The 22,500-nt window shown below is 43.0% G+C and overlaps 3 protein-coding genes across 4 annotated transcripts in view; 2 read left to right on the top strand and 1 right to left on the bottom strand.

The window, feature by feature from the left end:
- Nucleotides 1–21,499, top strand: part of pxna (paxillin a) — a 36,969-nt gene extending 15,470 nt beyond the window's left edge. For both annotated transcript variants that reach the window (XM_057354592.1, XM_057354588.1), the window contains 9 exons: nt 245–432; nt 678–888; nt 963–1,137; nt 1,504–1,657; nt 16,184–16,342; nt 16,664–16,837; nt 18,608–18,689; nt 18,765–18,913; nt 19,015–21,499. In XM_057354592.1, the coding sequence (XP_057210575.1) occupies nt 245–432; nt 678–888; nt 963–1,137; nt 1,504–1,657; nt 16,184–16,342; nt 16,664–16,837; nt 18,608–18,689; nt 18,765–18,913; nt 19,015–19,281 (1,559 nt within the window). In that variant the 3' untranslated portion in view covers nt 19,282–21,499. The remainder of the gene's footprint in view (nt 1–244; nt 433–677; nt 889–962; nt 1,138–1,503; nt 1,658–16,183; nt 16,343–16,663; nt 16,838–18,607; nt 18,690–18,764; nt 18,914–19,014) is intronic.
- Nucleotides 1,677–6,058, top strand: LOC130566817 (YLP motif-containing protein 1-like). The gene is made up of 3 exons (XM_057354604.1): nt 1,677–4,650; nt 5,201–5,470; nt 5,591–6,058. The coding sequence occupies exons 1-3, from the start codon at nt 3,826–3,828 to the stop codon at nt 5,891–5,893; spliced, it is 1,398 nt and encodes a 465-aa protein (XP_057210587.1). The 5' UTR covers nt 1,677–3,825; the 3' UTR covers nt 5,894–6,058.
- Nucleotides 21,500–21,624: 125 nt separating the features above from the next.
- Nucleotides 21,625–22,500, bottom strand: part of ostf1 (osteoclast stimulating factor 1) — a 12,918-nt gene continuing 12,042 nt past the window's right edge. The window contains exon 10 of the mRNA XM_057354617.1: nt 21,625–22,145. Within this exon, the coding sequence (XP_057210600.1) occupies nt 22,087–22,145 (59 nt within the window). The 3' untranslated portion in view covers nt 21,625–22,086. The remainder of the gene's footprint in view (nt 22,146–22,500) is intronic.

Here is a 22,500-nt window from a genome sequence, read left to right as displayed (position 1 = left end):
CAAAGCAACTGCAGTTTGATTGATATTAATGGGAATGGGGGAAACATCTCATTTGGAACCAAACTCTTCATTTGGACAACTGTCGCTGGTTTAATGTTCTGTATTTGTTAGATAAATAGAACACACACACACAGTGTAAAGAAGTGAAATGTTTTTTGTTTTTCATGGTGGGCCACGCACAGAACTCTAGCAGTGTGTTTCAAATAAATGTGATTTTGTGTTGTTGATGTGTCTGTTTTGTTAGACGCTCTTCTGGCTGATCTGGAGTCCACCACCTCACACATTTCCAAACAAGCTGCCTTTCTCTCAGATGAGACGCCGTATTCCTATCCTACAGGAAGTGACTCTTATCAGGAAGTGTTGTCTCCGCCTCCAGTCACATCACATCCTGCAGCGAATGGAACGCTGTTAGAGCAAACTGAATCAGAGCAGGTGAAGTCAATGATTAATCACTTCCTGTTTTACTCTGTTCACCTCTGAAAGTACAACAGTTTTAATTGCATCGCATTCATCATAGTTTTAGAGCATTTCTTCCCCTCGCAGTCACAATTTATAATGTTAGTTACGGTTGTTCATCGTGTCAGATCGTGTTTTTAAAAGCTAAGTGAAATGTAAATAAAAGGTGAAACCATAGAAAAAGAAAATGTGTGTTTATATTTCTGTATATTATCTTCAAGTCTTTGAGCTCCGTTCAGAAAAGCCCGAGTCCTCGCGTGTCGCAGTCAGACGAAGATCACGTCTATAGTTTCCCAAACAAGCAGAAGAGCACCGAGCCCCAGACATCGGCCGTCATGAACTCATCACTGGGCTGTAATCTGTCTGAACTGGACCGTCTGTTACTGGAGCTCAACGCCGTACAACACAGCACACCGTCCTTCGCCACTGAAGGTGAAGATTTTCCCGTAGACTTGCACTGAACGAGTCAAATCTTTCAACATAAAGTGTGTGTCTTTCTCTGACAGCGCCGAGCGGCACTCAGCGTTTGACTTCAGAGAACGGTCTCTCATCAGCAGTCAAAGCTCCGCCTCCTAAAGTAGAGAAGCCCAAACGTCACGCAGCGGCTCGAGGTGCAGAGGACGTCAGACCCAGCGTGGAGAGTTTATTAACTGAGCTGGAGACTTCTGTGCCCGTCTCTGTGTAAGATGTCGCGCTGATAACACTTCTTCACGTGTGCTCTTCAAACGCATTTGTGTGTGTGTGTGTGTGTGTTCATGTTTGTATATCCCGGTGGGGACCTAAACCTGAATGCACACCAACACATGGGGACTCGTGTCACTGTGGGGACCAAAATTGAGGTCCTCATGGGCACAAAAGCTAATAAATTGTACAGAACAATATTTTTTAAAAACCTAAAAATGCAAAAAGTGTTCTATGATCTTTAGGTTTAGGGATAGGGTTAGGGGTAGGGGATAGAATATACAGTTTGTACAGTATAAAAACATTACGCCTATGGACTGTCCCCACGGAGATAATCAACCAAAGCCTGTGTGTGTGTGTGTGTAGAGCGGCTCCATCAGTGCCGGTGATTTCTGACATGAGAGAGATACTGGAGGACACACCAGCGGCTCAACAACAGGCCAGAATCTCTGCTTCATCTGCTACACGAGAACTGGATGAACTCATGGCCTCGCTGTCTGACTTCAAAGTTCAGAGTAATGTAAGTCTAAACACAGAAAACTAGAATGACATCATGAAGAGTTGTGTGCTTCTGTTTTGTAGGTTTGCTGTAATTGAGAACATCCAGTTTAGTCAGTCGCACATAGTTGTGTTCATATCATCTCACTTGTGTGTGTATGTAAATGACTAACAGCTTTGATGATCTTCACTGATTCTGGGAAGAGTTACATGAACATCAATATCAATATGAAGAGCTTTAATACGCTTGTTTCCATTTTTTGTTCTACGAAGATCTGGAATACTGTTAAGTGTTACATTATATGTGAGAATTCCCTGTTTTAACCTTTTTATCATTTATTTCTATTGCTACATCAGTGAGACTTGTTGACTCTCCGCTGAGGGATGAGTTTGTGCTTGAGTTTATTAGACATAAAGTAGCAATACATCAGCATCACGCTTTGTCGAGGATAACGCAACTTATTTCCATTGTGCTTCCTCCTGTGACAACAGGTGTATTTGGAACACACACTTCAGGCTAAAACAAATAACCAACATCAAAACACACCGATTCCTAAACCCTGGATAGAGTTTAAACATCAGAAAAAATGTCAGTCTATGCACAAGTTTTCTGTTTTTAAAAAGGACAATAAACATGCGTTATGGATGTGACAAAAAAAGACACGTTTTTTGGGAAACGACAAACTTTGTAGGATTTCTGTGAATTAAAATGCACAAACCTGAAGCAATTATACCCAACAAAAAGAGATGGGATGTGTCTTTATAGAACATAAAATAGTTACTTTATTTTCATGGGTTCATTTATGAGGAATATGTAGCGTAATGGCACTTACCTGACTATGAAAAATCATGCGCTAAAAATAAAACGTGAAGAGACCTGACATGGGTATCCACCAAATGTTCACATCTGTGCTGTCAGTAAAGCAGTAGTGTAGCCACATTTACATGTACGGCCCCTCAGAGTTTCGATGGCTAAAAATAAGGAATTGTTGATTTGTTACTCTGCTTGATTGACCAATCAGTGCTCCCCGCTGTTTTCAAAGTTATCGGTTTAATTATGTCGCGCGTTGTGCGTAACATCTTTTGCTCCAAGAGTTTAATTTGTACGCTGCGATGGCGTTTTTTAAGAATGAAAAAAAAAGATGAGCAAGAAGAAAATGAGTAGACTGCTAAAGATAACGATGACACTGCATATGACTTCTTGTAGTGTCGAAAGACTTTTCTCAACAGAAACTTTTCTCACTCTCGAACACTCCGCATTGTCATGTAAAGGTAAGCCAATTGTTTGATTGGTCGATGCCGAGCTTTCTGCGGTTCTTAATCCTGGTCCTCACAACCCCCCGCTCTGCATATTTTGTATGCGTCTCTTACCGCTTCAGAGGTTTGTTCAATTCACTCGTAAGAGCCCTGCGAAGTGGACATAAAGGGCATTGAAGTGCACAAAGCGTGACTATTGCACAAATCTCATGATTGCAGTTAAATAACCCTTCAAACTTCCGTAGTAAGTTTTGTCCATTTGTGAAGACGCTTTAGGCAGTTGAGTAGCACAAATTCGTGTTCAGAAGTAAACTTCAGCCGATTTCCTGTGAACACTGTGTAGGGACCATGTCAATGGGAGCACAGTTCATTCATGGAGCGCTCTTCTAACGAGCTGGTGATTTAAATCAGGTGTGTTAAAGGAGAGAGAGAGAGACGCAAAATATGCAGAGCGGGGGGTCACGAGGACCAGGATTAAGAACCGCTAGGCTATGTTTATGGTTGCTAAAACGGTGAGATGTATAATACAGGTGTATCATGTTAGTAAGAGATAGAAACCTAATGAAATGGCTATATACATTTACATATTCATAATGGCCCCCGCAAAAATAACATTCTGGCTACGCCACTGCAGTATAGTCAAAACCTTTGGTAAAAACATTCATGGTAAGGTTGACATTTTCCTGGAATTGCCATTCTGATAAATCCCCCATAATCCTTTAGAACCTTGCTATTCATGGGCAGGGTGTTGTGTTTACGATGTTGGTCTTGGTGGTGAAATGATGACGCAGTTGTGTCTCTACAGCTGTGTTTGTGTGTCTCATTCTTCCCTTCCTTTCTTCCTCATCGTTGTTGGTTGTCTAGTCCGGCTCTCTGTCCTCAGTTAAGGAAGATTCGCTTTCTGTGAATGAGTCAAATCCTCCCAATCTAGTGATGAGTGTGTCTACTCTCACAGTGTCTTCTTCCTCTAATCCAGAAGACATCGGTGTTCCTCCTCAGGCCTCTTACGATCCTACGAATGATTGTTCATCACGTCTGCTGGAACTGCACATTGTTGAGGAAGCAGTAAGTTCAGGTCCAGTTTCCAGAAGCATGTCTTCCGAGACGTCTGGGTCAACTCTCAAAACTCATCTGATGTTAGATTCTAGCGCGAAGAGTTCAAGTCTCCCGGTGTCTTGTGTGAATGACTCTCAGATGAGTGTCAACACAGTGGTGAGGATCTCAAGCCCCGTGCCCGCTGACTCCACATCTGTGACTGCGGCTCAACGCCCACCGGAGGTCATTAAGAGCTCCAATCAAACTGAAGATGTGAAAAGTCCCGTTGTGAATGTGAAAACCTCCAGCCCGAGCACAGCTCCCACGAGCAGCAGTCACGTTACAGCATTGAACAGCTCTAAAGTCAATGCCAAGAGTGCGGTTCCTGATCCTGTGCCAGCAATCACTACACCACTCGCTTCTCCTGTCTGGAGACTTGCATCAACTCCCAAGACTTCCAGAAAGAACCTGGAGAACTCCGAATCAGACACACTGAGGGTGAAGCCTCAACTGGAGGTGTCCAGTCATTCCCAACCCGAATCCATCAGACATGAGCCTTTGACCTCGTCTGACAGCGAGCAATGGAGGTTGACGGTTGAAGATGTTGAAGGTGCAGAGAGCTGCTGGACGAAGGATGGTGTGTTCTTGGAGACGTCAGATCTTCCTCTGGATCTTCCTCTTCTTCAGCCGTCAGCAGTTGAAAGACTGTCTGCTTCAGGACAAGTATGATCAGACCGGCTCAAGTGTGCACTCCTAAATGTAGTGAGCATGAGAGCATGCAGAATGCTGTTTATCGTTGTAGAGCATATGAGCCTGGGGTGAAAGGGCCTGTTGATACCTTTCCATCCTGCTCGGTTCAAAAACATGATACACGCGTGTGAATGTCTGATTGTGTGGTGCTCCGTCTCTTTGCTGTTTGGAGAGGCAGAGGAATTTCAAGTATGTGTAGTCGTGTGTGCTTCATGAAGTGAAGATGAGTCAGCAGATGGAGATGTTAACGTGCATGTCTCAACAAGGCTCGGCTCGTCCTGCGTCTTCACTCTTCTACACTTCTGACTTTGAGTTTAGTTTGGTATTTAAGAAGTCTCAGCTCTTCAGTGCGTATAACACGTGTGAAGTCAAGAGGAGGAGTAAAGTTAGCGTTGCTTTGCTTTAGCATGTAGCACCTCGCATGGTTTGTTGAAGGTTGCAGATTTGTCAAGCTACACATCATGAATGTAAACCAGTGAATGCTGATGATAACCTGTTGGGTGATGTGAGTGCCTCTCTGCAGCTTAAATCTGTAATCAGACGCACGAAGGAAACATCTAATGTCCACCCGATGTTTCGAGAAGGTCACGTGCGCAGAAAGATGGGTCCACTCGTTCTTAACAAAACAAACTCTCAGGATCGCCTCATTGAAGAGCTGCAGGGCAAACTGGGAATCGGCCGCTCTGAGCGAGCACAGAAAAAAGCCGCTCATTGGCTAACAGAAGGAGTCATAGTGTGTTCCAGCCCACAGCGTCTAGGACAAGAGGGTTGTGTTTCACCCAGTGTGGAGAAGGTAGAGTTGTGATGTTTTACTGACAGAACTCATTCATTGACTGACCTTTGCTCTTCTATTTGCTTCTCTCTCTCTCTCTCTCTGTCTGTTGTTTTTATTTCCTCTCATGTGTTTCATCAGATCATTATTCCTCCACACTCACCAAATCCTCCAAAAAAACTCCTAATTCACCCTGTCCCAAAAAAGATGCCTGCTCCTCTTCCCCCACCACCTCTGCCCCCCAGAGAACCCTCTCCTCCTCCTCCGTCACCTCCACCTAAAGACCCCAGTCCTCCTCCTCTGATCCCTCCTTCTCCATCTCCTCCACCCAAACCTGTGACTCCGCCCCCTCCTGTGAAGGTTTTAGCATCAGTGGCCTGTCAAACAGAATATCAGCCTCTGTTTCCACCGGTACAGGAATCAACTTGCTCTCTGTATATCTGAATCTCATCTCGCACCTTCTCCTTGCTTCTCTCTCTCTCCCTCCCTCTCCCTCTCTCTCGCTCTCTCTCCCTCTCTCCCTCTCTCTCTCTCTCTCTCTCTCTCTCTCTCTCTCTCTCTCTCTCTCTCTCTCTCTCTCTCTCTCTCTCTCTCTCTCTCTCTCTCTCTCTCTCCTCTTGTCTCTCTGCTCTCCCCTCTCTCTTCTCCTCTCTCCCCGCTACGCCCGCACGGCCATATCCATCACGCCACCACCACAGTCATACCGGACACCTACCCGTGCCCACTGTTCCCTTCTGAATCCTTATCGCCTCCATCTACTATTCTTCTTCTCTCCCCTCTCCCCTCTTCTCTCCCCTCTTACTACCTCTCAACTCCAGCTCTCTCTGCTCCCTCTACCATCTTACAACTAATAAACCCCTCCTCTCTCTGTCTCTCTCTCTCTCTCTGTGCGTTCTCCCATTCTCCGTCTGTCTCTCTCTCCCTCTCCCTCGTTTTGTTTCTCTCCGTGTCATTTACTCTCTAACCTGTGTGGTCTCTCCTTCTTTCTCGTCTCTGTCTCGGATGTCTCTCTCTTCGTGCCTCGTCTGTGTATCTTCTTTCTCCTCTCTGTCTACCTCTCTCGTTTCTCCATTCTCTCTGTGCCCCTGTGTGCTCTCTCGTCTCACTCTGTCTCTGTCTCCCTTTCTCTCTTGTCTCGCTGTTTGTGTCTCTCACGCGCTGTTGCTCTCTCCCCCTCTCTCTATTCTCCCTCTCGTATAGATATATCAGCTCCCATTCCCTCTCCTGCCTCTCTCTCCTCTCTCTCAACTGTCTATCACACTCTCTCTCTGTTTCTCCCTCTCTCCTCTGTTCTCTCTCTTCGCTCCTCTCTCGTGTGTTTCTCCTCACCCTATGTCGTCCCTCTCTCTCCCATCTGCTTCCCTCACGCTGTGTGCCTTCTTTCCTCTCGGTCTCCTCTCTCTCTCTCTCTCTCTCTCCGTTCTCCTCTCTCATATGCTCCCCTCTCCTCTCCTTTGTCTCTCTCTCTCTCGTCTCTCTCTCTCTGTTCTTCACTCTTTCTCTCTCTCGGTCTCTCTCTCTCTCTCTGTCTCTCTCTCTCTCTCTCTCCCCCTTAACGTTTTTCCTCTCCTTCTTCAGCTCGTTCGTTCTGATATGTTCTTTCCTCTTCCTTTATATGTCCCTCTCCACAAGATGGCATTAACTCGAGGATAGCAGAGAAGCCTGACAGAATTACACTGACACTCGTTCTCAAACCCACGGTGTCTTAGCGATGTACTGGCAACTCCACAATATGGACAGTTCTCCTACGGTTCCAGCCCGCTCAGCCCGCCTCTGACTGCTAGTTATCCCCAGAACACGGAACATCTGATCTTACGAAGATGATTCTATCCGGAGGATACGTCGGCTGATTCCTCCGCAGCTAAACTTCCCTCCCGGTCCCCACAGCATTCTGCCAAGTCTATGGAATCCGATAATTTCATCTGTGCACGAAGAAAAGGAGAGGGAGAGCGCACGACCAACACGACTACACGGAAGATCTGACAATTTAGCCCGATAGCGATCGTCCAAATCCGCTCCAGCCGCCACTCCAGACCCGTCATCACCCATCCAGTCCTATTAACATCCGCATGCCGTCCGGTGCATCGCATCCGCGTCCGTATTATGCAGCCAGGTAGCGCCACTCATACTATGGTTGTCTGCGAATCCTGATCCAGTGTCCAATCTCCGCAGCTACTGAGTTCTTGCAGTGCCGAGGGCGTCACAGCATCCAACGTCAAAGCCCTGCCCTGTTGTCCCATGTTCCAGTCGCGACCTGCAGTTCCGTGCAGCCGCGTCCATCCCGTGGCAGCCGCACTTCCGATCTTGTCAGGTCCCTCTTGGTCCATCTTTGTCCATCTTTTTGTCCAAGTTCCATGTCATCGTTCCCATCCGGCTGGGTCCAACCGCCGGCTCAGCACGTCCCATCCGGTTGGTGGTTCCACCGGCGCGTAACCAGTTCCGGATCCGAGCCAGGTCAGTCTCAGTCCTTGTAATCCAGCCCGGCAGGTCAAGCTGCCTACCAGGGGGCGCCTTGGCCAGCGTATCTTCTATGATCAAGCCAGTTCCAGCCGGCCTCCAGTCCGGCAGCCAAGCCGATCCCTGGGAAACCCCCAGGGCCAAAGACTGTCCCCCCCCCAGGACTCCCCCTAAGTCCCCCAGGACTCCGCGCCCTCGAGCGCAGCCGGGGACTGGGACTGTTCCCCCTTCTCCCCTCCCCCATGGACTGCCTCCTATGGGCCCTGGTTTGGCCCCTCCCTTGTTTGTTATTTTTGTTAAGTCACCCCAATCCCTTAGTCTTGTTGTCTTGTCTGCCCCTTGTCTTGTTCACCATGTTTGTCTGGTTCTTGTCACTGTCTCAGTCGGTCTTGTCTCGTCCGTCTACCCCTTGGTGAGCACCTGGAGGTGCTCATTAAAGGGGGGGCTTCTGTCATGGCTCTGCTTCATTTAGTCATGTTTTTCTTGGTCCTGTAGCAGAGTCATGACAAAGCCTTTGGTTATGTGTGGAGAGAAACATATTGTTGTCCTTTTGACAATAATATACGTTCTCTCCAGTGTCTCGTCTCTGTTCCCGCCATCTCGTTTCCTCGTTATCTTTCCCTGAGTGTTTAATTACCCACACCTGCCCCGTGTCGTTATCCTTTGTCTGTCTTCCCTATATAATACCCTCATGTTTCATTGTCCTGTGTCGGTCATTACGTATGTCATGTGCTGCTTCGTGTCATCGTCTTGCCTTGTCCTGTCATCTGTTCCTCAAGAGTGAGTTTGTTTGTTCTACCCTGTATTGTTTGTATTAGATGTTTGGTGGTGTCGTTTAAGTTTAGTTTTGCTGTTCTTGTTTTCATTTTGCCCCCTCGTGGGAAGTCTTTGTTTTCTGTTTGTTTCTTAGTTTAGTTCCTGATTTATACCCCCTCGTGGGTTTTTGTTTTGTGTTTTTTGTAAAATAAAGTCATTTGTTAACCCCTTCATCCCCGCTGCCTGCAATTGGGTTCTTTCCTGCGTTTTCGTGACATAACCGAACAGCACCGGCCTTGTCCACTTCTGTTGTATGGACACAAAACCAATGCAAGTGAATGGAGGCCAGTTACCAACATTCTTCAAATTATCTTATTTTCTGTTCTGCAGAAGAAAGAAAGTCATACAGGTTTGAAATGACAAGAGGGTGAGTAAATGACGACATTTTTTTTTTGGGTGAACTGTCCCTTAAAGTTTCATTAATGTACTTCATATTAAGAAAAAACACAATAATACATTTTTGGTATATTTTTGAGTTCCAGGCCCTTGTTCCTCTTTAAGTTAGTGACCCTATTATGCTTAAGCAAACAAGAACACCAAATTCATAATACATCTGGCTCATTTCACTACCTAATCAGTCTCCATGCACCTGGTTTTAATTCATGCTAAATTCACAGGCTGCTGCAGTTCCTTCCCCTCTCCTCTGATCTGCCTGAAACTAAGCTTCATATAGCCCCTAAGGTGATGGATTTGGGTAGTGCATGCAAAATGAACATCTCGCCCTCTATCTTCTCAGCCATGACAGTGAAAATCCTGAACCGTTAACGGAAGCAGAGAAACACCTGTAGGGAGAGCTAATGAACAGGAGGAGAGAGTAAATGTCAGATTCACACAGACAATTCTGTTATTTTTTCCGTGTTCAATGTGCCAGATTTTAACCATATGCTAGACATTTTGGTTCTGTTTCTGAACATTTTGCCGGTCTAGATGACATCCCTATTCAACGGCACCGTAAATACCAATTTTATCACAAAAAAAAATGTATTAAAACAAACGTGACAGGTAAATAATTTACTTTTTTTACTTCACCAAAAATTTAAGAATATACATAAGATCAATATCGCACTTGACCTACATAGCAACATTTTTTACATAAATTACAAATATTAAAAATATTCCAGCAATTTCCTGATGTTCTTGGGGACAGATCTGGCTGGCCTATGTGCATCAGTTGTTCAATGTTGCCCATTGTTGAAACTCTCCTGGATTGAAAGATTATGGAAGCTGATGAGAACTCTAAACTCGCTTTCAACATCATTTGAGGGTCTCAAAGTGCTCATGGCATTGATTTAATTCAAACATCCTCAGTTTTATTGAAGAAATAAAGCTCCATTTGTTTTAGTGTATCACTGCAGGCCTCATCAGGAGACTCGTAACAGAGATGTTGTTGTGTTTTTGAGTCTCTTCTAGAGCACATCTCCAGCATTTCATCACAAATTTTCTTTTTGTGCGGCATGCTGACGCTTTGCAATATGTCTATTTTAACTTTTAAAATATTAACTAGATGAAATAAAATAATAAAGTACATAAAATCAATTATAAACTGCAATTGAATTTGGTTAACTTGCCTTCAGAAATCTTTGAATTTTAGTTTTATTAAAATTGCCAGTGTTTTAAACTTGTTTTAATTAAGTTAAATTTTATATGATTATACGTTTTTTTTGTTTTTAACAGACCTTTAAGCCTATTTGAACACAGCTATTTTTTGTCATTTTCTCTTATTAATGTGTGCATCTTCAGCATTTCACCTTATGGATCCTGCAAAAAGAAAAAATAACGACCAAATCAATGACCAAATCACATAAACTGCTAAGTCAAGCCCCTTAAATATCAGGTCAGATATGACACTCCCTTTCATTTCTCCCTAAAATTAAATAATGTCATAAATAATCACACATATGCCTTTGTACTGTAAGTAGTTGGTCACAATTATTTTAGTCATTTTTTTTATTATGTTATTATTTTATATTGAAGTGAGCATCTCTATGCCCTTCTCAGTCTGAAGGGCAGAGTCCTTGAAGTGGAACTCTGGAGGGAGTTGAAAAATTGTGTTTCTCTTTCTAATAGCATCTGCTGACCAGACAAACACATGCAATATTAAATGTTGTCTGTTGTAGCACGGCGTGATGGGATATGATTCCCATAGCGTTTTGCTAAACGCAATGCGAAGTGAACCTTATCGAAAGGGAGCGATAAGGTTACTCACATAACCCCGGGTCCCTGAGGTAATGGGAATGAGCATTGCGTAGCAGGACGTGCTGCAGTGCCGAGTAGAGTACAGAGTGCCGCCCAAAATGGTGGGCCAAAACGCCATTGGTCTGTACTTTTCACAGATGTTAACCAATAGGCTTCAGTATTGGATAAAACAGTAGTTTTCCCATAGCGTTTTGCTAAACGCAATGCTCGTTCACATTATCTCAGGGAACCGGGGTTACGTGAGTAACCTTATAGTTTTTCTCGATTGCTTAAACACATTTCTTGAAATTGTGCCTCCTTTTCTCGAAACTCTAAACACAAATCCATAACTTCTCACCCAGTATAATTAACATAAGAGAGTGCAGATAGAGCAAAATGCAACAATGAGCTTTAGGAAAAAAATTAAATAAAACATTACACTACTGTAAAGTAGATGAAGTAGATGATCTTACAAGACAAGAAAAGTTCAACAACCGAAGAACAACATGAACTGGTCATGCAACACAATACAGTATACAACTGCACAAATAACATTTACATTTAGGCATTTAGCAGATGCTCTTATCCAAAGCGACTTACAGAGAAGATAAAGGAAACAAAACAGTAAAGCGATTTGTCAATAGGAGGCAATGTAAAAAATATGGCATCCGCTGAACCTTTTGCCGAATTTGTTGTTTTAGCCTGAATAAGATGTCTATTCTTAAATTCACCTGTTGGATTACGTCACTTCCTGTTTGCTGAGAGCATGTGGTTTGAGCCGGAACTCTTTCAAACTTATTCTTAATACATCGTTTATTCTTGTTATATCATAAGACTTGTGTTTTAAATTGTTATTCACAGAGAGTAAAACTTATCCTTAAGTATATCCCATACCAAAATCGTCCTTAAACGCACTGATAAATTATTTTTATCGGATCATTCGCTATCGGATCCCGACCAGGAACCGCTTTGCCGCCCTCTGCGAGACGGAATGCAACGCTGTGGTCATCAGAGACTCAATCGAATGGAACATACACGCTTCCTCCACTAAAGGTAAGGTGCGCACTCATTGTTTTCCTGGTGCCCGTGTTCTTGATGTCTCTGCGCAGGTACCTGCGATCCTGAAGGACGACGCTAACGTCGGAGCTGTCGTGCTGCACACGGGGGTGAACGACGTCAGGATGCGGCAGTCGGAGATCCTGAAGAGGGACTTCAGGAGTTTGATCGAGACGGTACGCAACGCATCGCCCACGGCGAGGATCATCGTATCAGGGCCGCTTCCTACCTACTGACGAGGGAATGAAAAGTTCAGTAGACTATTTGCTCTAAATAAATGGTTGATGTCATGGTGTATTGAACAGAAGCTGCTCTTTGTTGATAATTTTGATCTGTTCTGGGAGCGACCTAGGCTCTTCCGCCCTGACGGCCTGCACCCCAGCAGCATCGGAGCGGATCTTCTGTCTGACAACATCTCAAAGACGCTACGCACCGTTTGACTACGTCTCCCGGTAAGTCAAAACTTTAACCATAGTCTGTGTTCCTCCCACTCAACTGTTATAAATGTTACTGCTTCCAAATGCACAGAGACCGTATCTGTCCCCCGAATAATACTACAAAATAATAATTTAGGCAAAACTCAGAGAAAAAATCTGATCGTGATTAAACCTGAAGACAATGTAATAAACGACCAAAACCAACTCATAAAGTTCGGCCTACTTAATATTAGATCACTAAATTCAAATGCAGTTATTGTAAATGAAATGATCACAGACAACAGTTTTGATATACTTTGCCTTACCGAAACCTGGCTTAAACCAAATGATTATTACCATCTAAATGAGTGTACCCCACCAAGCTACTGATATATGCATGAGCCACATCCGGTTGGTCGAGGTGGTGGTGTCGCAACAATCTTTAGAGACTTTCTTACTATAACTCAGAGAACAGAGCATAAATTTAAATCATTTGAAGTGCTTGCGTTGAACATAATTGTTCCAAACGAAACTAAAAAACTATTGCTTTCTTTTACGTTGGCTACTGTGTATAGACCCCCTGGTCCCTACACTGATTTTCTGAAAGAGTTCGCAGACTTCCTATCGGACCTATTGGTTAACGTTGATAAAGTACTAATTGTCGGAGACTTTAATATCCACGTAGATAGTGCTAACGATGCATTAGCAGTGGCGTTTACAGAGCTATTACACTCTTTTGGAGTAACACAACACATCAATGGACCCACTCATCGATTTAATCATACACTAGACTTGATTATATCTCACGGAGCCGATCTAACCAATATAGATATTATACCTCAAAGCGACGATGTCACTGATCACTATCTTATAACATGTACACTGCGCACTGCAGAAATCAGCCGTTTAACTCGTTATCGACAGGGTAGAACAATTACCTCGACTACTAAAGATAGTTTCGCAAAGAGCTTGCCAGATCTGACTCCTTTAATAACCATACCAATAAATATAGAATCGCTCGATGACATGACCAGCAAATTGGGCACTATTTTCTCTAATACATTAGAAGCTGTCGCACCTATGAAGTCAAAAAAGATTAATGAGAAAAACGCAGCACCATGGTACAATAGCACCACTCGCGCCCTTAAAAGAGAAACACGTAAACTGGAGCGCAAATGGAAACAAACCCAATTAGAGGTCTTTAAAATTGCGTGGAAAGAGAGTGCAAACTGTTATAAAAAGGCACTAAAAGCAGCAAAGGCTGAGCACCTCCGTAACCTCATAGAAACTAACAAAAACAATCCAAGGTTTTTATTTAGTACAGTTGCTAAACTAACAAATAAACAGACTTCACCTGACCTGGGTATTCCGCCGCACCTTGGTAGCAATGATTTCATGAATTTTTTTACAGAGAAAATCGAAAACATACGAGACAAAATAGTAAAAACTCAACCTCCAAGTCTGTCCTATAAATTAGTACCAACCATCGCCCCAAAAGAAAGGCTACAGTGTTTTTCACCTATAAAACAGGAAGATTTAATTAAACTTATTGCAACATCTAAACCTACAACTTGCTTATTAGACCCCATACCAACTAAATTATTAAAAGAGTTATTACCCGTTGCAATTGAGCCCATTTATAACATTATCAACTCGTCAATTAATCTAGGCCATGTCCCAGGAGCCTTTAAACTGGCCGTCATTAAGCCTCTTATCAAGAAACCAAACTTAGACCCCAANTCTCTCTCTCTCTCTCTCTCTCTCTCTCTCTCTCTCTCTCTCTCTCTCTCTCTCTCTCTCTCTCTCTCTCTCTCTCTCTCTCTCTCTCTGTCTCTCTCTCTCTCTGTCTCTCTCTCTCTCTCTCTCTCTCCCTCTCTCACACTCACTCTTTTCCAGCTTAAAGCACACACACACACACACACACAGTAGGAATGTGCTATAGTTGTGCTGGTGTAGACATGCCCAATGAAACATCCTTCTGTTTTTGTTAACTCTTGTGTTTGCTTCTTTGTGAGGATCTATTTGGATTTACAGGCAGTGTCAAAAAACATAAGACATCTACTGTATTACATTTGCTTCTGAACACTTGTGAAACTCAGAATCTCTTACATTTACATTCCATCAGTCCATCACTTCCTGCGGGTGCAGAAATAAATGATGTCTAAATGATGCTAGTGAGTCACGGTGCTCTGAGACAAGAGATGAAGTTTCACGACATGGTTTTTTTGATGCTGTTGTATTTAGAGAAGGTTGTTGAAAGAGTTTCATCTCATGGGGAGAGCTTTAGGATTTGATTTCTAAAGATGACTAAAACAGATTTCAAGAGCCTTTCCATATACTGGAGATGAGCTGAAATACAATCTGCATACAAGCTGAATCTCTTCATACAGACCTCATGTAATGACATCACACTTCTCTTCACTGAATTTATGAATAACAACTGATTGCTGTAGTTCTGCTAGCTGTGGATTTGCTTTCTGCTGTTTGAATAGAATCAGGCTGTGAGTTTTAATAGATCGACCAATAACAGTGCCGTCCAGCAGTCAATGATTTATGCAGTTACTGATGCTAATGTCCATCTTATAGTCCGCTTTCTCATTAAAATCCTCCAGACTATAATTATTCATACACGCAGTGTCACTTACAGTGTATATCTGATGAAAGATTTGGAGTAATACCGTGTATTCTATAATACATATTTATTTTAAATTCTTTATACCTTTTATGAAGTTTTTTTATTATCATTATCAATATTATCATTGCTATAATTATTGTTTGTTTGTTTCACTTTGTGTTTTCTGTACAGCTGCTTTGGAACAATGCAGAATTGTGATATAGTGTGATGTAGAAACAGAGTTCAAATGTCTGGTGTCAACTGTACAGTTAGTGTGTCCAGTGTTGTGTGTCCCGTGTTGTGTGAACACTGAGCAGCGACCTGCCGGTCCAAAACCAATGAAAGTCACATGAGATTTAGGGATGCACCGAATGTTCGGCCACCGAATATATTCGGCCGAAAATAGCAAAAAACGCATGTTCGGTCTTTACCGGTCGGTAACTTGTGTACTTCAGACGGGAGCGGGCTGTCTGACAGTAGCCCCGCCGCTCGCTACATCCTTTGACATCATACAGTGGTCGCGCGCACACAGTTCCCTGTACTAAACAACTTGTCAAAGTATGTTCTGTGCATCCCGGCCACGAGTGCACCAGAGAACAGTCAGCTTCTGTGGGCGGAGTTTGGAGGAGAGACGTGAACTGATATGGTTGTCAGTCAGCATCAGTCAGAATTGCTTGCGTTGGATGTTTTTTTTTCTTAAAATCATTTTGCAACGTAGCCTATAATAATCCAACAGTTTTAGTTTATTCGTATTTTTAGTTTATAGGCCTAATGTGGAATGACACTTTTTAATGAAGTGTTTTGTTGTAGGGGTACAGAGTAACTTACATGACATTCTTTTACCAGTCAGTTATAGGCCTAATTAATATAGGCTATTAAATGTTTTGTTTTAATGTATTTTGTTTTGCTCAATTTTATATTAAGTTGTATTGTATTTTATTGAAAAGCAAGACAAATTTTTAAAAGCAAATTTTGACTATTCAGTTTGTGCAATAGTGAAAAAATAGCTTAATAAATAGAAGAAATGCAAAAACCATATTCGGTGTTCGGTATTATTCGGCCTTCAGCCAAGTGTTTCACATCATGTTCGGCTTCGGCCAAGAATGTTAGATTCGGTGCATCCCTAATGAGATTATACAGAAGTTCAGAAGGTTGTGTCCGTTAGATTGTGATGAACTGTTGTTTTGTCTTGTGGTTTAGATCATGGCTCAGGGTAAAAGTTCTCCCAGCGGTGTTCAGAAGCCGGCTAATAAGTTGGACAACATGTTGGGCAGCCTGCAGTCAGATCTCAATAAACTGGGAGTTCAGACGGTGGCTAAAGGGGTTTGTGGAGCTTGTAAGAAACCCATCGCTGGACAGGTACAGAAACATAAGAGTTCTACTGTCAGAACCAACATGAATCTGTGTGAATTCATCTGTTCAAATGATGCTTTTTCATGATTTAACACAAAATATATATGAAGAGTTTGGTTCCAAAATGAGATGACTTCAAAAATCATGTTTTTTATGATTTTATTGTGTTAGTTAGCTGTATTTGTTGAGTTATTATGACGTAAATCAAAACAAACTAACTGCAGTGTGATTGATAATAATTGGAATGCACAATAAAAAAACATGATTTTTGAACATCTCATTTTTGGAACCAAACTCTTGTGAGTAAAGAAGTGTTCTCTCGTTCAGGTGGTGACAGCGATGGGCCGGACGTGGCATCCAGAACATTTCGTGTGTACTCACTGTCAGGAGGAAATAGGTTCAAGAAACTTCTTTGAGAGAGATGGACAGCCGTACTGTGAGAAAGATTATCACAGCCTCTTCTCTCCACGCTGTTACTACTGCAACGGACCCATACTGGATGTGAGCACATTGTGTGTGTGTGTGTGTGTGTACGTGTGCGTGCGTATGTGTGTGCGTGCGTATGTGTGTGCGTACGTGTGCGTATGTGCGCGTATGTGCATGCGTACGTGCGTGTGCGCGTCCGTGTGTGCGCGCGTCCGTGTGTGCGTCCGTGTGTGCGCGTCTGTGTGTGCGCGTCTGTGTGTGCGCGTCCGTGTGTGCGCGTCTGTGTGTGCGCTTCCGTGTGTGCGCGTCCGTGTGTGCGCGTCTGTGTGTGCGCGTCTGTGTGTGCGCTTCCGTGTGTGCGCGTCTGTGTGTGCGCTTCCGTGTGTGCGCGTCCGTGTGTGCGCGTCTGTGTGTGCGCGTCTGTGTGTGCGCTTCCGTGTGTGCGCGTCTGTGTGTGCGCTTCCGCGTGTGTGCGTCCGTGTGTGCGCGTCTGTGTGTGCGCGTCTGTGTGTGCGCTTCCGTGTGTGCGCGTCTGTGTGTGCGCGTCCGTGTGTGCGCGTCCGTGTGTGCGCGTCTGTGTGTGCGCGTCTGTGTGTGCGCTTCCGTGTGTGCGCGTCTGTGTGTGCGCGTCCGTGTGTGCGCGTCCGTGTGTGCGCGTCTGTGTGTGCGCGTCTGTGTGTGCGCTTCCGTGTGTGCGCGTCTGTGTGTGCGCTTCCGTGTGTGCGCGTCCGTGTGTGCGCGTCTGTGTGTGCGCGTCTGTGTGTGCGCTTCCGTGTGTGCGCGTCTGTGTGTGCGCTTCCGTGTGTGCGCGTACGTGTGTGCGCTTCCGTGTGTGCACGTACGTGTGCACGTGTGTGTGTGCAGGTGTGTGTGCATACTGTATGTAAGCACATACTCTGTGTGTGTGTGTGTGTGTGCGTGCGCGCGCGTGTGTGTGTGTGTGTGTGTGTGTGTGTGTACTGGTTTAGCTATATTTGTGAGGGTCAAGATTTGACTGGTCCTCACTCAATAAAAAGGCTCATAATTCGCTCAAATAGTGTTTGTCTTTAAATGTAATAGAGTGCACATGTTTGTGTGATTATTAGGTTAAGGGTCAGGGTTAGGGATAGGGGATAGAACATATCAGAAGCCTGATATAAAATCAATGGAAGTCTATGTAATGTCCTCACTAGTATCCACAAACAAACATGTGTGTGTGTGTATGTTCATGTTTGTGTATCCCGGTGGGGACCTAAACCTGAATACACACCAACTCATGGGGACTCGTGTCACCGTGGGGACCAAAATTGAGGTCCTCATGGGCAAAAAAGCTAATAAATTGTACAGAACAATATTTTTTACAAATCTAAAACTGCAAAAAGTGTTCTATGATCTTTAGGTTTAGGGATAGGGTTAGGGATAGGGGATAGAATATACAGTTTGTACAGTATAAAAACATTACGCCTATGGACTGTCCCCACGGAGATAGTCAACCAAAGCCTGTGCGTGTGTGACTGTGTGTGTGTGTGTGTGTGTGTGTCCGGAGGTTTAATGATGTTTCTTACTATAGCCGCTCTCACTTTACCTCCGGCCTCAGATTTCCTGTAAACATGAACTCTTGATGTTATGTTATGAGGACAGTGTTTCCTCCAGAAGTCTGAATGTTTGCGGTGCAGTATAAGCTGTGATCTTGGTGCTGCTAACACACGGTGCTCATGCAACTATACAGTCAAATCAATGAATGACTCGGGTGTTGTGTAATAACACACAGTAACGTTACTCTTGTTTCTATTGAAGTTGATGAGAATATTCAGGATGTCAGTGAGTCGTTTCGGTGCAATAAAGCACATTTGATTCTCGTCACAGAGAGTGGTGACAGCGTTGGACCGGACGTGGCACCCGGAGCATTTCTTCTGTGCCCAGTGTGGTTCATTCTTTGGCCCTGAGGGTAAAAAACCACCTGATGTTTTATCAGCCGTTTTATTTTCTCTTCCGTGAGTTTTACATCTGGCTCTCCCTGCAGGGTTCCATGAGAAGGAGGGAAAAGCCTACTGCAGGAAAGATTACTTTGACATGTTTGCCCCAAAGTGTGGCGGTTGTGCCCGAGCCATCCTGGAGAACTACATCTCTGCCCTCAACTCTCTGTGGCACCCCGAGTGTTTTGTGTGCAGGGTCTGTATGCGTCTAGAGAACGGTGTCTGTGTCTTCAGTTATGTAGCATCACTCGTGTATTCTCTGCACACATTGGGTTCATACTGTCTCTGTGTTTGTAGGAGTGTTTCATTCCCTTCGTGAACGGCAGTTTCTTCGAGCACGAGGGTCAGCCGTACTGCGAGGCACATTATCACGAGAGACGCGGCTCGCTCTGCTCCGGCTGTCAGAAGCCCATAACCGGCCGCTGTATCACTGCCATGGCCAAGAAGTTTCACCCCGAGCATTTCGTCTGCGCCTTCTGCCTCAAACAGCTGAATAAAGGCACGTTCAAAGAGCAGAACGACAAACCGTACTGCCAGAACTGCTTTGTCAAACTCTTCAGCTAGACTCGGACGGTATGGATGAAGTGCCCTCTAGTGGCCGTGCATTCACACCAGCGTGCTTCTGTGCCAAAGCACCGTCAATCATGGGGGGGTTTTAACAACCTTTTTAAAGAAATACATTTTCTATTTTAGATAATATCAGCTGATTCGACAAATCAACAAGATGTATTTTTCTATTTCTTACACACACACACACTGAGCTTATCTTGAACACGCATCTCTTTGCACATTTCTCTTGCTGCTGTTTTTTATGAAAAATATGCACTTCGCTCTTTTATTTTGCTTCTCTTTTTCTCATCGACCCCGTCAGGTGCAATAACTGCTGATATCATGAAAATCTCAAGGTCATATTCTGTATATTTTTCTAATTTTGGTACCGAGTTTCTTCAGACAGCATGTTTTTCTCTGTCTGGTCATTTAATAAAAGTGATCTTATATTTTTCTTTCATTTTTGTTGTTTTTCTATTGTTCTGATTGGCTGGAGTGTTTTTGCCTTTATGAGGGTTCAGGTGTGTTTATATTAAAACATATTCTCTCAAAAAGCCTTTTTAGACATACAAGTGTGGCTTCTGGTTTGTGATCATGTTTTGTTTTCTCAAAATCTCTACTTTTATTTCATTGGATTTGCTGCTGCATGCAAGTAAATGCATTAAAGTCTTAAGAATGATAATTGATGGCAAAGGCTTTACTCAGAAAGATTGTGACTTTTTTAGTACTTTAAAGATGTTCTTTTTCAGGGTGATGTTTTATTCTTCATAAACGGATGACATGCACATTGTATTGACATCATGGGGTTTACTGTACTGTATGGGGCTTGAAATAAAAACCAGAATCTAAATGATCGATCAGTTGTGGATCTTTTATTTGTTTGCTGCATTGACAGTCCTGGAAAACGCTAAAAAATGAACATTAATATTTAAATTAGTTTAAAATGTGTTGAAGACGAACGTTGGATATAGTTCAGAGATTGAGAAACTATATCAGGATTGACAATTTCAGGATCTATCTTTGCCTTGATGTTAAAAAGTGCAGATAATTATATTACTATAAATATTTATCATATAAATAGCATAAGAGAGATTTATCTTTATTATTAGTTTTTTTTACATTTTTTGCCGTCACACCATAGAACAAAAAAGTCTGTCAACTACCCAGATATACTCAAGTAATGTCAGTTTATGGTGTGGTACAGAAAAAACAAATAGACACAAATAATGTTTTTACTTTTGGTGAGGGAATACTGTACATCCTTTCAAAGATAAAACAAATATTCTGATCAGATCTGATTGTGAAGCTCCAGTTTATGATCAAATTAAGGGAATTAATTCAAAGTTTGTGGTCACACTTTACCACTTGATCTCTGATTTATGTATTGATTTGAGTCTTTAGACCTATGATGATATTTTAAACGCAATAATACAGAAACCCTAACCAAGATTACTTCAGAAGCAACAACGGATTTTTGTAAACCATTAAAACGTGACAGAAGATCACAGTTAACAAGTGAGAGATGTTGGGACGATAATGTGAACTTTAGACTTATGACCAGGTTTAGGTGTTATTAATCACATATCATTCTGGTTTAAGGGCTGAATATAGTTAGAGCTTGATGTAGGGTTATGGTTATCGTCAGAAATGTTGTTTTCATCTCTTGGCGTAATCTGTGCCCGTTTATGACACCGATCATCAAGTAACGTTAGTTATAGAAAACACGCGCAGCTTAGTGTGTTCAGTAGAAAACAATGAATGACAAATACAACCGTTTTCTTTTTCGGGTGTGTGTGTAACTTTCACATTTCACAGACATTTATTTTATTAATGACAGCAGACGAAGATTTTCAAATAAAGCGCGTGCGCGCCACTACGCTGCAGTGCGCGCACATGGTTTGGGACAAGAAATGTAAAGGTGAGGCGATTTTAATTCAATTGTTTGTGAGAAATAATTAAATAAAAGTAAAAATCGTACTTTAACGTAACTGCAGGTAATTTGCGAATTAATCGACAAATTAACTTTAATAGTCACATTAAAGGTCTAGGAGTTTGTCAAAGGCTTAATACAAAATTGCGTTTGGTTCCCTCAGGTAACGTTACACCCGTGACCTATATATGTCTTAGATGTTTTATATTGATTTAAAAGTGTTACTTGAGCTATTATATATTGTAGTTTAATATTCAGAGTTTGGGATTTGCAATGATGTTAGCTTTAATACAAAACAAACACATGCTAAAATAAGAAACAGCATATGCTGGGTTAGGTATGTTTTGACCAGCACGTGACCAGCTTAAACCAGCATATGCTGTTTTTTTCAACAGGGTATGTGGTTAAACGTCAATCTTGAGCACAGATGCAAGAAAAGCCCGCTGATTTATTTGCATAGTTTTAACATGTTAGATTTACATACATCTCAGAAGCCAATGTCAGGTTATTTCAACCGTCTCTCTTTCACACGCACACGCACGCGCACGCACGCACGCACGCACACACACACACTATAAAGCATACAGATAAAACGCACAGGTGTTCACACACTGACCCACACGTGCATAAAATGAACCAAATAAAAACGCCCAGTGCCCACAGAGGATTCTGGTCGTACGAAAGACACGTTAAAATGGAATAAGAGAATAAATACAGTACAGAGAAGGCCAGCCGTTCATTGTGTCCATCATTCACACGTCCTGCAATACTTTAACAATGAACTGGAATGCAAAAGGTTTTAAAGCTTTAGACAACCGGTCAATAGAGACCGGATCTATATACACATTCTGATGTAGGAATGACTGGACTTCATTAGCGTCGCCGTTGTTTTAGTCAGAATCATCATCATCCAGATACTCCTCAGCATTACTGTGAGTGCGCAGAATCACTGAGAGAGAGAGAATATCAAAAATATCAAAACAAAGACAGCTGATTTGTAAATACATGTGTTCACTGTAACACACTTCCTTTCACACCGCCACAAATACACAACTATAAGAGATTCATACATGAATAAATTCAGTACTTCACAAGACAAGACCCACCACAGTCTCCCTCAGTAAGTATTTTATGCTTTGGCAATATTGTAATATTTACAGTCATGCCAATAAAGCAAGAGAGAGAGAGAGAGAGAGACAGAGAGAGAGAGAGAGAGAGAGAGAGAGAGAGACAGAGAGAGAGAGACAGAGAGAGAGAGAGAGAGAGAGAGAGAGAGAGAGAGAGAGAGAGAGAGAGAGAGAGAG

This window comes from Triplophysa rosa, linkage group LG2, assembly GCF_024868665.1.
Source record: "Triplophysa rosa linkage group LG2, Trosa_1v2, whole genome shotgun sequence".
NCBI classification, from domain to species: Eukaryota; Metazoa; Chordata; class Actinopteri; order Cypriniformes; family Nemacheilidae; genus Triplophysa; species Triplophysa rosa.
The sequence above is the reverse complement of the archived record's forward strand: the minus strand, read 5'-3'. Positions and strand labels throughout refer to the sequence as shown.

Excerpts from the sequence above, each read along its gene's own strand:
- LOC130566817 (XM_057354604.1), top strand. The coding sequence starts at position 3,826 with ATGAGTGTGTCTACTCTCACAGTGTCTTCTTCCTCTAATCCAGAAGAC. Across the intron at positions 4,651-5,200 it reads GACTGTCTGCTTCAGGACAA|CTTAAATCTGTAATCAGACG; the intron begins GTATGATCAGAC and ends GCCTCTCTGCAG. Across the intron at positions 5,471-5,590 it reads TTTCACCCAGTGTGGAGAAG|ATCATTATTCCTCCACACTC; the intron begins GTAGAGTTGTGA and ends GTGTTTCATCAG.